The sequence below is a fragment of the Enhydra lutris genome, unplaced genomic scaffold (assembly GCF_002288905.1).
Source record: "Enhydra lutris kenyoni isolate GAN:26980312 unplaced genomic scaffold, ASM228890v2 scaffoldscaffold76, whole genome shotgun sequence".
Lineage (NCBI taxonomy): Eukaryota > Metazoa > Chordata > Mammalia > Carnivora > Mustelidae > Enhydra > Enhydra lutris.
The window spans coordinates 3,004,192-3,017,552 of record NW_019154160.1 but is presented as its reverse complement, the minus strand read 5'-3'; the positions used below and the strand labels follow the sequence as shown (position 1 = coordinate 3,017,552).

The 13,361-nt window shown below is 49.2% G+C and overlaps 2 protein-coding genes across 2 annotated transcripts in view; one reads left to right on the top strand and one right to left on the bottom strand.

Moving 5' to 3' along the window:
• The window catches only part of LOC111160492 (signal induced proliferation associated 1 like 2), a 213,605-nt gene extending 210,091 nt beyond the window's left edge, over positions 1-3,514 (bottom strand). Inside the window, exon 1 of the mRNA XM_022523640.1 lies at positions 3,447-3,514. The gene's annotated coding sequence lies outside the window, so the exon portion shown is untranslated. The remainder of the gene's footprint in view (positions 1-3,446) is intronic.
• Positions 2,867-4,557, top strand: LOC111160495 (basic proline-rich protein-like). The gene is made up of 3 exons (XM_022523642.1): positions 2,867-3,112; positions 3,211-3,397; positions 3,479-4,557. The coding sequence occupies exons 1-3, from the start codon at positions 2,867-2,869 to the stop codon at positions 4,555-4,557; spliced, it is 1,512 nt and encodes a 503-aa protein (XP_022379350.1).
• The last annotated feature ends 8,804 nt before the right edge of the window (positions 4,558-13,361 follow it).

The window sequence follows — 13,361 nt, the reverse complement described above, 5'->3', positions numbered from 1 at the left end:
CTACCGTGGGTCAGCTCTGGCTCACTTCAGTTCCCATTCCTGGGAACCAGTTTATGAATAAAGTCCAGGAAGGACCAAAATAATTTAGCTCTGAAGTTATGAACCATTGAAAGTCCCATTGTATTGTTCTCTCTCCTTTGAAGGGGTCACAGCTAAAAGCGATTGGAACAGAAAAGCAGTTTCTGAATCACTGATGCTGAGGTAAACCAAGTTCATCAAACCAATGCCCATATGTAAACACACGAGAAGGCAATGAAAGAAAAGACAAAATCATTAAAAATGTCAACTATCACCATCAGTCATGTGCATCACTCTTATACCTTTATTTCAAATGTGAAAGAAATCTAAAATGTTGGTACTGAAAGGGATCGTGGAAATTCTTCATCCAGACTCTCCTGTACCAGGCCGCAGAGGCAGGAAACTAGCTGTTCCTGTCCCTCCCGCCTAACGCTCTCCCCATTCTATCACTCTGCAAAGGAATGAGGCACATTCATAGGGGTAGAAAAATCTGGAACACGATTCCTTGTATTCTTTAGAACTGTACGTCATATTTCATTCAAGTTCAAAACAGAGCAAAAACTGCTCTGCTTTTCAGTAACAACAGCAGTCTGAATTTTCTTCAAATTCAGCATGTCTCTGAAAGGATCTGTAACCCTAAACCGCCAGGACAAGGAGATCATAAATGCAAAGACTCAATGCGTTCCTCGATCTAAAAACAAACAAACAAACAAACAACCAAACAAAAAAAAACCAACCACCAAATGCAAATGCAACAAACCACCAAATGCAAAACACCTTGCATTTACCAATTATGGCTGGGATTTGGATAGGGGCAGTATTCATTTAAACACATAGTTCTTTGCAAAGTATGCAGTGAACACAACCCCTTTTAAATTAGCTTTGAGGACCAAACATAAACACTTTCAGACCAGTTCCAATTACCCGACAGTTGCCCTTTCAAGGAGCTCACTAATATTTCCTCCCTTTCAATAGATAGATTATCAAAATGAATGAATAACCCATTACTCCTTTTGCCTCAGGTGAAAAGATCCCCAGACAGACAGGTGTTTACTAAGCTCAGGTATCAAGAAAGCCTTTAAAATACCATTCCAGTCCCAAGGGGGTGAGGGGAAACAATTTATAAACCCCCAGTACACAGCTTTAACTACAGTAAACATCATAAAAGCCAAATCGTGGTCCTCTGATAATTCCCCTATCACATTCCATAATTAAAGCTCTTTAAGAAAGGTTAAGACTTAAAAACATAAGCATCTGATGAAAAATATACACTTAAATCACTTAAAAATATACACTTAAATCAGTTGGGGAAAATCTGCTGCCTGTACCCCAATGTACTTCCATACCTGCAATTTAGCTCTTATTTTCCAGACCAAACGCTTACACTGCTTCTCACCCAAGTTCATTTCACCCCATCTATAGGTAGCATGTGGGTACTGATAAAAACTGCTTCTGATTTCATTTCCTACTTCCCAGATGTTTGCTAGGTTTTTTTTTTTTTCTTCAACTATTTATGAATACTCTCTAATTTAGAACAAACAAATTCAACATGTCATATTTTAAGCTGGGCAAGACACACAATAAAGGATAGCCAGAAAATAGGTCCAAGATATCTCTCCAGCTCATGAACAAGTTTGCCTACCTAGGCAAGATTTGGACAGGCTGGCATGATCTTGCTTTAGAAAGGGCTAAAAACGTGTACCTGGGAACCTGCTTCTGCTAACAGGGCCAACTACAGGCTACTGTGCTTCTCATATAAGGGGTGGTGCTTAGAAGTGAAAAACCAAGTACCAACTAGAGAGAAAGAAGTAAATATGCCCTAACACAAGCCTTGGGATGAATCGTGCATACGGATTCCAACTACCTCCATCACCGGAATCTTAGGAAGGATCCATGCTGTCTCTGCACCCAAGACTCCAGAAAGACTGCACTTTCCCATGTGTAATATTGTTTTATCCATCTCTGCATCAAGCAGTGAACTACTAAATTAAGCAGTAAACATGGGAAGTGAAAATGCTGTCTAAATACATTCCCCAAATGTATTCCTCAAATAAATCAAAACATGAAACAGACATCCTTAAATTTGTGACTAATAATGGTGACCAAGTTGTCTCTTGAAATTCATCTCTAGGAATGCCAGAAAAAATATGACACTTCTTGAAATCTAGATGTTTGTTTTATGAGGAAGTCCTATATTTCAAAGAAAGCAACAGTTCTGGAGATTTTTTTCTCCCATTACTAATTGCAAAACTGGAAAAACTGCGGCCGGGATTGCAGACAGGCAACTCAAAAAGCCTAGTTTCCTAAATGCCTGTCATAAGAAAGCCATCTAGTGTTAACATTTAGAAATGAAAACTGCAGACAAAAGAGGCAAAGAAAAGAAAAATCTTAGTGACTATTTTGAACTTACTGAGAGAAACGTATGAGAATCGTCAAGATTCTTTGTTTAAAAAAAAGGGGGGGGCCATCCTTATGACAACCAACTCTAACCGACACAAAATCCAAAACATACACAGTTTTATTTTGACGCAAAATCATGTTTTGGTGACCGCACTTCCGTGACCAACGCACTTGATTTTTCCAATACTCACACTGGAGTCATCTTGGGCTGAATTAATTTAACTGAAGCAGGTTAATGATGACAAATATGTCCCACAGGGGTAATGCAGAGTTGTTTTCTCCTCCCAGAAGCATCGGCTCCTCGCTTGTAGATGATGAACCGAAATTGATTCTTTGGGTTTGCGGCACGGTTGAAAATTAATCTGTAGATGCTCGTGGGGATACTCCCAGGACGCGGTCAAACTACCTTCAATAACACAGGGGGACCCGGCAAGGCCCGGCGCGGAGGATGGAGCGCGGCACGGAACCCGGGGAGACGGCAGAGCCCTCGGGACCCCGAAGGGAGGTCGCGCCGAGTTGGAAGGGCGCTCCACCGGGCTCGGGGTCTTACAAAGAGGGACCTCGGAGCCGGCGAGGGCGCGCGCTGGGGGCGCACCCCTTCCCAGGGGTCCCCCGCACCCAGCCGCAAGTTCAGCAAGTCGCCCCGCCCGGCGCGCCGCTGCGCCGCGTCCGGCAGCCTTTCTCTCGCTCTTCGGTTAGTCACGGAGCAGTTGCTGCGCACCCAGAGGAGGTCCTCGGGGTGCTCGTGTCACCAGCACGGCAATAACCTTTCCGCGGATCGATAACTTTGAGGGAACGAGCGGCGGCGGCTCCTCTCCCACCCCGGGCCCCGCAGCGCGGGCGCCTCTGCCCGCCGGACCCCCGCCCCGCACGCCCGCGCTGCCCCCGGCCCCACCGTCAGCCCCCGAGGCGCCCCCCGGGGCGGCCCCTTCACCCCGGGACCGTCCTCGCCCAGGCCGTGCCCGGACACCACCCGCAGGCTCCCGAGCGGACCCCCCCGGCTCCCCTGCCGCCCGCCCGCCACGCACCTCGAAGACGCAGTCCGCCGGGACCTGTTAAGCCCGCGAGCGCGCGGCGGCGCCTACCGGGGCCGCCGCCTCGCCGCCCGCCGCTGCCCGGGGCTGCCCATCGGCCCGGACTGTGCCGGCGCCGGGCTCCGGCGGGAGGCGGCCCGGACCCGCCGGCTGCGGCTGGAGCGGTCGGCCTGTGCTCCGGCGGGCGGGCGGGGGCGCGGCGCCGCTCCTCCTCCGTCGTCGTCCTTCTCCCGCTCCGCCGGCTCCTCCCGGGCTCCCGGTCTGCCGCGCCGGCTCCCGACACCGCCGCCCGCCCGCCCCGCGGCACCGCCCCCCGCCCGCTCCGCGGCCTCTCATTGGCCGCCGCCTGCAGGCCCCCTCGGCCCCGCCCCGCCATTGGGCGCGGGCGCCGTCCGTCCCACCGCCCCGCGGGGCTCCGGGCTCAGCCGGTGCGCGGTTCCCAGGCCCCGCGGCGCGCGAGAGCGGTGAGTCCCGGAGGGCTTCGGACGTCTTTCCCCGGGCTGCGGAGCGCGGGGCCGCGGCCGGACGACCTCGACGGAGGTGCCGCCTACCTGGTCCCGCGCCCCGGGAAGGCCGGCGCCTCCCTCCGCGGACTCGTTTCCCCTCCGGCTGCGATAAGTTAAAACCCCGAGTCCGCCCCCTCGCGCCGTCGCGACCCTGCCCGGCCCTCCAGCCTCCGGAGCTGGGAGAGACGCGCCGCCCGGCGCACGGGTCCCCGCGCCGCCGGAGCCCGAGTGTCGCCGGCCGAGAGGACACAGCCGGCCGCGGGAGCTGCGCGGGCACCTGCCCCAAGACGCGGCAGAATCGCCGCCGAGGCCGGAGCCAGCCCAGTCGGCCGCCTCACTGTGTCCAGAAGGGGACTGCAGGAGGGGCGAGATCCGGCTGCGTGCGGCCTGGGAGGGCGCTCCCGGACTGCCCAGGCCGCTCCCCAGCTGCGTGCGGACCCCGGAGGTCGCCCCCGGCCGCCCAGGCGGTGCCCCACTGTGTGCCGGCCTGGGAGGGGGACGTCCCAGGACCGCCCAGACGGTGCCCCTACGTGTTCGGCCCCGGGAGGGCGCCCCGGGACGACCCTGGCAGAGAGCCCCTGCCCCCGGAGCTGGGGTAGGAGGTGGCACGGAAAAACATGTAAATAAATAGAACGTTAAGATGAGGTCAGGTAGGTGCCCGCGCAGGAACGCTGCGGAGATGAAAACTTGGAGCTTGGCGGCAGGTGGCGGGGGAGGGTAAGGAGGGGGACGGCGGTGGGGTTGCTGGGAGAGGGAAGAAGTCCAGGTTCCCCAGGCCCAGCCCCGAGCCCCGACCCCGCCCCCAGGCAATCCTCAGCCTAGAGCAGGAATGCTTTTGGATCTTTATCTGGAGGAGGAGGAAATGAACTTTCTACACCCATTTTTTTCTGCTCTCCTCGGTAACGTTGATCACCCACGGGGAAGCATTACCTGAAACTACTGATGTAAATTGTTCGACACTTGAATTGGTTGCTGAAAAATTCAAGGAAGTCTTTTAAGAGAAGGCTTTCTTTAAGCTTCGGTAGAATTGTCTCTGCCTAACCAGGACAGTGGGAGTCATAACGTGTAAGCAGCGGGAGACAGGTTTAGGTCATCTCTAACTTACCTTTCAGCGCCACGGTAGCATTTCCTGAGCTGGCTTTTCGGTGGCCTTAGAGCTGGCCCCACGGTTTCCTGAGACTGGATTCAGGGCTTTCAGTTCCTCCTTCTAGAAGCAGACTTCTTCCTGGAGAGATAAAGCTGTCCGTACTTCCCCATCACAAACACTCCCTAGAATATAACCCTGAGAAAAATTAGAGGCCCTTCCTACCATGCTCTATTTCTCTGTTATCTACAGTGTGTACACCTCCTACAATCTTTTACATCCCTTTGTAGAATAGGGGTATAATATATAGCAGCGGGTGTAATAAAACAGGTCAGGGAGTGTTACGATGACATGACAAAATTTCTGAGCTCTCCAGGTTTGCTGGGCTTCCCAACCGTCGCCACATTATCAGCACTTACAAGACTGTCATTTATTCATTCAACAAACACTATATGGAGCCACTGTGATGTTCCAGAAGATGCTAAGAACAGGGCATCTAAGAACCCAGAGGACATGGGCCCTGCTCTTAGGAGCTCACCATCTCTCAGGCGGCGATCCTTGAGCACCACAGATGCTCTACTAGAGGTATGAACAAAATCCCACAGGAGCAGGCATGGACAGACAGACGTTTCCTACGGGAGCCTAGGAAGGACATATTTCCCTTCATAACACATTATCACAGTACTTCTCATGTTTCACATCTTTGCTCCTTTCAATGTCTTTCCCACTATTCTGGAAGGGCCTTGAGGAATAGAACTGGTTCCCCTGTGATTGGACTCCGATGGCCCAGACTGCCTGTCAGTGGGTTGGCCCTGAGGTGGCCCATACCCAGGTGTGTTCCTTAATGTCCAGTATGGAGCGATCTTATAAGGAGGTCTGCCCGGACCCACGATGATGTCAGTCATAATTCTCTTCCTCTCCCACATTACCATCTTTCTCCTTGTGTTTTATGAACTAAAACTGAAATACCTTGGGCCCTTTGGGCCACTACCAAAGTTGTGGCATTTTAATAAGTGCTTGTAAGGGACAGCGCAGAGTAATCCGCTGTCTGCGTTTACGAAAGCCCATGGGAGTTTCTGATATCCCAGGGCCCCAGGTCACATGCAGCCCTTCCTTGTCACCGTGTCTGCGGCTTCAGGAGACATATACTGAGCCCCTTTGCCGTGTCTGGCCGATGCTGGACAGTGGCAGTGGGGTCCAGGGCCAGCCCCACAAGGTGTCCACGTTGCCACACACTGTGAGATCTTCAAGGGACAAAGCTCAGGAATGAGTTTGCATCTTCGTCCCCGAAAACATACTCTAGAAATACTTTTAGATTTAATGCTTATGTCCCTCCTCACCAGTGTTCGCATCAGCCCTCTTGTTTCATGCCTTTTTGGGGAAGGACAGAAACTGACATTACCTCCCTGTTAAGCTATCAATGCAGTATTTTGGCCTTAGGATATCTTACCAGGAAAAAAAAAATCTTTTTCTATTAAAGCTATAAATTTTGCTGAAGTTCAAGAGAGATACATCAAGTATGAAGTGTGACACTCTATTTGCCCAAAAGCTAGAGTGAAGGGTCATGTGTTCATCTTGTCACTGCCCCCATCCCTCAGGTCCAGGCTTCCTCCCGCCTCGTTCATTTTCTGCCCCTCAAGTCTGTTTGCTCCTATGCATTTCACCCTGCTCTAAAGGGTTCCTAAAGAAACAAACTCAAGGGATTCATCATCTTTACAATTCTGAATCAGCACATCAGCTCATTCTGAAATAATTCCAACATCAGTCTTACCTGTTTTTCTCCAAATGGTGTAAAAAGGCACAGAGTTCAAAGACATACCAGCTGTCTGCACCGTTCCAAGATTCTGAGCTTGTTGGCTGACCTTGGCTAGTACTTGTATCTATTTACCTTTGAATTTAGCAAAACAGGAGTCTTATTTTCTTAACCCACTACACCAAGTTTCTCCCTACAAACCACATGTATGCACTGTAATAAACCCGAATGGCTAACCTAATAAGGTTTTCGATTCCCGCCCTCATTTCCTCTTCCCCTTTTCTACTATCAGCCCCCTTTTAAAAAGTATTTCTTTTAAGCCAAATGAATATTCATAAATTGCAACAACTGTGTATTGATTTCATACTACCTTCAGGGCATTCTGATAGACTAGAAGGACCCAAAGGGCTGAACACCAGGGTTTGTGAATTTCAGAATAAGGAGCAGGTGCTCTGGACCACTGATGAGTGGTGCCCATAGGGAAAAGAAAGCGGGGCGGCCCACGGCCTGCAGGCAAAGCTTGAGCCACAGGGGGAAAGGTTCATCAAAGATACCAAACCTACCAGACAAGGAGAGAAGGGAACACTACCAGCAAGAAGCAACTCAATGGGCAAAGACACAGGAATGAACAGTGCGAGGCTTGCTTGGGAAACAGCTGTGCCCTTTGGCCACGCACAGGCTTACTCACTTATGTAACATATACTTACTTACCTAGTGCTTTGTCCGCGGGAGATTCCGTTTTCTTCTTAGAAGGGAAATCATCCCAAGCGGACAAGCATTGCTTTACCTTCCTTTCAAAACGGCAAGCTCTCCCAACAGAAACTTGTTAGGCTGTGGTCTTACAAAGTAAAAAGAAAAAAAAGAAGAAAAAGGAAGAAGGAGACGTGCTAACTGCTAACTTCTGGTGCAATTAAAAAAAAAAAAATGGGTTTTATTTTTGGTTTTGGGTTTTTTGTTTTGTTTTGTTTTGTTTTGTTTTGTTTTGTTTTGCTCCAGGAAGCTGGGCTACCGGCTCTGGTTGTGAGTATTCCAGAAGTTCTGATAAAAGGAAAACACCTATTTCTGTTCAAGTGGAGCTCAAAAGAATAAGGTACGAGTTATTAAATGATGTGCTAAATATCACATATTACCCATAGGAGCCAGAGGAGAAACCTGTTCTAATAAAAAATAAAAATCCTGCAAGGATATCTGGAGGCCTACTGTGTGCTCACTTCTGTTCTGGGGAATACAGCAGATTCTTAAGTACAAGAAACCAGCTCATCCTCAAAAACGTACGACAAAGCTAAGCTGGGATGTTTTCACAGGAAATTTCTAAGAACAGTGCACAGTCAATACATTAAGAATTGCATGTTGTAGGGGCGCCTGGGTGGCTCAGTGGGTTAAAGCCTCTGCCTTCGGCTCGGGTCATGATCTCAGGGTCCTGGGATTGAGCCCCGCATCAGACTCTCTGCTTCACAGGGAGCCTGCTTTCTCCTCTCTCTGCCTGCCTCTCTGCCTACTTGTGATCTCTGTCTGTCAAATAAATAAATAAAATCTTTAAAAAAAAAAAAAAGAATTGCATGTTGTAGAGAGGTGTGCGCGAAGATGTGGAGAGGCAGTATGCATGGACGGGTCCAAGATCAGTGACCAATCCTCTCAGAAGGGAAGGGTTTCCTGTTTTCTTAACATCTGTTTCACAAATGAGAAATCTTCTATATTGATCTTTGCTGTAACGTTCCCAATCCAATGTTTCTGCAAGAATCCTCCAAGACACGTGGATTATCTCTCTTCTGAAGACCCAAGCTCTTGTCCACAGCTACGCGCATCGTCTTCCCTTTACTTTCCCAGCCCAGACGGACGCACAACTAAGCGACTCGTACAAATTTTATCACTGTGACAGCTGTCTTCTGCCGCCTCACCTCACCTCACTTCAACAAACAAACAAACAACAGCAACAAAAAACCAGAAAGAGAAAGGCCTCGTCCGCATATAATCCAAAAATATCTTCCACCTTTGCTCTTGCTTTGGTGGAAACCCAGATCGTAGATGTTTTAGGAGCCCACACCCTTCGGCATTAGGCATCGCTGGCTCTGAAGCTGGTTGGGAAGCTCCTTAGATATAATACCATAGATAAGGGACGTCTCAAAGTCCCATTTTCCTCATAAGAAAAGGAGGGAAACCATACATCAGAGGGCGGTGGTGATGATTGCATATGATTTGGGGTATAAAGTGCTTGGCACGGTGGGTGCACGCAGGGACTGCAGAAAACACACCGCATCACCAGTGTTTACCACCTCCTGGTGCCCCTCAAGGTAGGGACTGGCCTTTTACTTCAGCCCCTCACACAGGACCCAGCACAGTGGAGGGGACTGGTAGGTAGCTAGTGGGTGAATAGGGGACTGGGAGGGTCATCACACGGAAAGATAAAGTCCTGGATTTGTTTTCCTATTTTCTGCCATCGGAGATGTAAAGTTTGTATCTTAATCCTCCAAATTGCATTCCTACTTGGGACTTGCAGTGTTCATTCACCAGGGTTTGGGGTTATACTTTTTAGAAATAACCAAGCAATCACAGTAACCATGTATGTTGAACAGATCTGTGAGCAGCTGCTGTTCTCTGCCACTAGATGGCGTCTATCCATAAAAACCCTGAACAGCACCAGAGTCGACAAGGTAATAATTTTAAAGAAATTAATACAGAAAAGGCGTGTGTGTGTGTGTGTGTGTGTGTGTGTGTGTGTGCGCGCGCGTGTGTGTATACATAGTCACACATACATATATTTACCTTTTGCATATGATTTCTTCTTAATATTGGCTATGAATCTAAAGCTGTCTACAGTTTGGCAAACCCTTGCTTTCCTAATTTGAAGTCTCCCGTAGTAACATTCGCGGTGGTTATTTTACATATGATTTCTCTTTAATATCGGTTATGAATCCAAAGCTGTCTACAGCTTGGCAAACCCTTGCTTTCCTAATTTTAACAGTCTCCTGCAACTACATTTTTAGTTGTTAATTAAACTCTAAGCAGCATCCACGTTCAAGACGTTTCACGGCACCTGGTGACTGCTCTCCCATCTTGTGGCAAAGTTGATGGAAAAACTCACCCTCTGCGAAGAAAGAAGTTGAAAAGATTTGGGAGAAAAGGAAGGGGCAGACAGAAGGTTCTGCAGGCCTTAGTCATTCATTAAGCAGGCGCCGGGGGTGGGGCACCAGGGATTGCTAGCACCTTGCAAGGCTCTGCAGCTGCGGGGATGAAGGCAGTTTACTTCGAGGATGTGCTTGCTAAGACAGGAAGGAGAATGTTCCAACTGTAAGAGACAAATGTTCACAGGACGACATGTCAATCATCAGAGGGTATGGATGCTTCTTAGAGATTAACAGGACATATAAGGGAGAAATAGAGATCAAGAAAGTGCCATCATGACTAGAGAGTTTCTGCTCTCCAGTCTTCAGGTGGATTGATAAGACCACATTTCTTCAAGCCGACATTTGGTTGTCTGTGCCTTTAGGCAAGAAAAGCTGAACTTAAGGGGCACCTGGGGTGTCTGCTTATCCCTTTCCCTCTGCTCCTGCTCTCTCTGTCTTTCTCTAATAAATAAATAAAATCTTAAAAAAAAAAAAAAAGAGTTGCACTTGAGCTTCTTGGGGAGAGGCCTAAAAGAGAGGGAAGGGAGGGTGAGAGGGAAGGGTGAGGCGGCAATCAGACAGAAATGGGAGAAGAATGGCCATAGAGGAGCAACGTACATTCTTCCAACAAAATCTGAATATTCAGTCTTTGACGTGGACAGACCAACCCCATATTTTAAGATTGAAAGGATAAGCAAGGAGAAAAGGGTCATAAAACAAAATCAAAACACCTCCGGACTCCTAATTCCATTGTTTCTGGAAACTGAAAAATCAGGTGTGGAGGTTGCAAAGATGAACTCTGACCCCTGTGCTATTTTACTTCCTTATTTCTAGATACACGGAGGAGTCGCTGAGCAGAGAGCCTGTGACAGGCACCATTTTCATCCACTTACAAAAGGAGGCCTCATTCGGGGCACTTGTGTGGCTCAGTGAGTTAAGCAATCGACTCTTGGTTTCTGCTCAGGTCATGATCTCAGGGTCATGTGATGGAGCCCCAAGCCCCATGTGGTCTCTGAGCTCAGTGGGGAGTCTGTTTCAGTTCCCCCTCCCCCTTCCCCTCTGTTCCTTCTCTTAAACACACTGTCTCTCTTTCTAAAAATAAATAAAATCTTAAAAGGAAAAAAAAAGCCTCCATCATTTTTTCACATTATCTACATCTCAACAGGTGGGAAACCAAATTTTCTGCAAAGGCTGTCTCCTCTTGCTAACCCTGACGTCGAATGCTGCTGTCATCTGTAAATACTAGACCCAGCAGGGCCTCCTTAGTTTCCTCTCTTTCTCTGCCTTCCATGATCCAACATGAAACCACTTAGGTTTCCCCCAGAGGTGTCCCACACGAGTCTCCTTCCCCTTTCCTGGGTCACCATTCTCCTTCGGTGCTTTTCTCCTCAAGTGTGGACAGCTCTCTTAAATGAGCTGTTTGTTTCCTGCCCCTCGACCTCCAAACCACTGGATGTGCCCTACTTCAAGGCCATTGACTTCCAGTTCAAAGTCTCCCCTAAGCTTCCTGGTGCTCCTGGACAACATCCGGGTTCTCCTCACCTTCCTAACATTTGGTTAGTCTCCACCGTCTCGCTCCAACATGAGCTTCCTGGATCCCTCAGGAATATGGGCCACCGCAGACTACTTCTCCTTCTTGGAACATTCACTTTCCCATGTCCCGTCTGTGACCTTCTCCTAGATTCCCTCTGACTTCCGGCCTGCCCACTCTGTACTTCCTGTGACTCTCCTTTCCTTCTCCACCACCTTCATCTTTGATGCCCCCCAAGATTACATTCTACTCTTCTCTCCCTGGAAAATCTCATTCTTTCCAGTGTTTACAATTACTATTCTTGTGAAGCTCAGCCCTGAACCTATATACATCTCTACTTGATGCCCCAATGGTAGCTCAAGCTCAGTCTACCTCAGTCACAATACATCCCCAAATTTGGCCATCGTGTGACTTCCCAAATGCCCTTTCCTGGAATCCCCATTTCAGTAATGGCATCACACCCACTTATTTGTCGTGTCAGAAATCTAGGGCTCCTCCCGAACTCCTCCTTCTGTCTCATGCACTCGTCCAAACATGGACCTAGACTCTATGCATATGTCTTGTCTGTAGCTCCTTTCCCCCATCCTTCCTACGCCATCCATTTGGCCAAGACAAAAGGAACAGCTTCCTACACAGCCTGTCTTCTGTTTCCTGCCCAGCTCTTCTTTAATGCATCTCCCCCTGCAGCCTTTAGTACACACAATTGGACAACCTTCCTCTCTTGCTTCAAAACCTTCAGAGGCTTCCCAGAGCCCCCTGGGTAAAACTGTAACTCCTTAGTCTGGTCACCACCGCCCTCTCCAGCCCCCAATAACCCAGACACCTTTCATTCAGTTCTGTCCTCACACTTCAGCTCTGAGCCTCCAACGCAGACTTTTCCCTGCCAATAACTCCGCTCTCTTCCTGCTTCGGTCCAGCAAACTCCTATTCATCCTTCCATCTCAAGGAGCCCTTCCTCAGAAGATCGTCTTCGATCCCTGTACTAGGTTAGGGCACGCATACATCTTGTGGCCCTAGAAGCTTCCCGTCATCCACCCCCTTCTGCTTTCCTGTGTGTGTAGCCTCTGTCTTTCCTACCAGAACAGACCCTCTGTGAAGCCAGAATTGTGTTGCAGCCTTAACTATCTCTTCCATAAAGCCTGATCTGCATCTGAACTCCTAACAGCCTTTGCAAAGATGCCAACCTTAGCCCCAGACAGGCCTCTGCTGGTGTATCTGGTGAAGGGGGAGATGGGCCCTCTGGTGGTTCATTGTCTCTGCAGGTGATCAAATGTGCCTACAGGGAACCAATTCACCCCAAGAAAAAGGACACATATGACCACTTAGAGAACCTTGGACTCGGAGGGAAGGGCTGATTCTCAGGACAAAATGACATCCATCACACATCTCAATTCATCTTGAACCCTCCCTCCATGCACCTGTGGCTGTATTCTAGGGAGATAGAGGATTAGCCTTTAAAATTATCAAGGGAAAGCATGAGGACACAAGCAAGTTGCATTTGTTTCCTTCTTTTACATAGTGACTCGGTGCAGCGAGATTGTCTCGGGAGTCCAGTGGCATTGGGACACTGGTAGGAGTTCCCTGCAGGAGGCGGCGGGAAGAGTAACAGGGGACTGGAGGGAGCAAGAGGATGGAAGAGTATCCGAGAGGTGGTGGGGTCCAGCAGGAGCAGTTCTCCTCCAGCAAGCAAAGGAACCGGAAGCTCCTAGCAGGTGCCATGTGGCTCAGGAGCACATGGCAGAGGCCACAAAGCTACAGCAGAAGCAGCCATGTGCACTCGGGAGTCACCAAGTGCATTCATCAAGGGCATTCCGAAGATGCCCAGAAGTGTGGGAGCCAGCCAATGATTGTGTAGAGAGGAGCTACTCTGTATTAGCAGACAGATGGGAGAGCCAAAAAAGAGCAGTGATTACTCTGAACGTGGCCCCTTC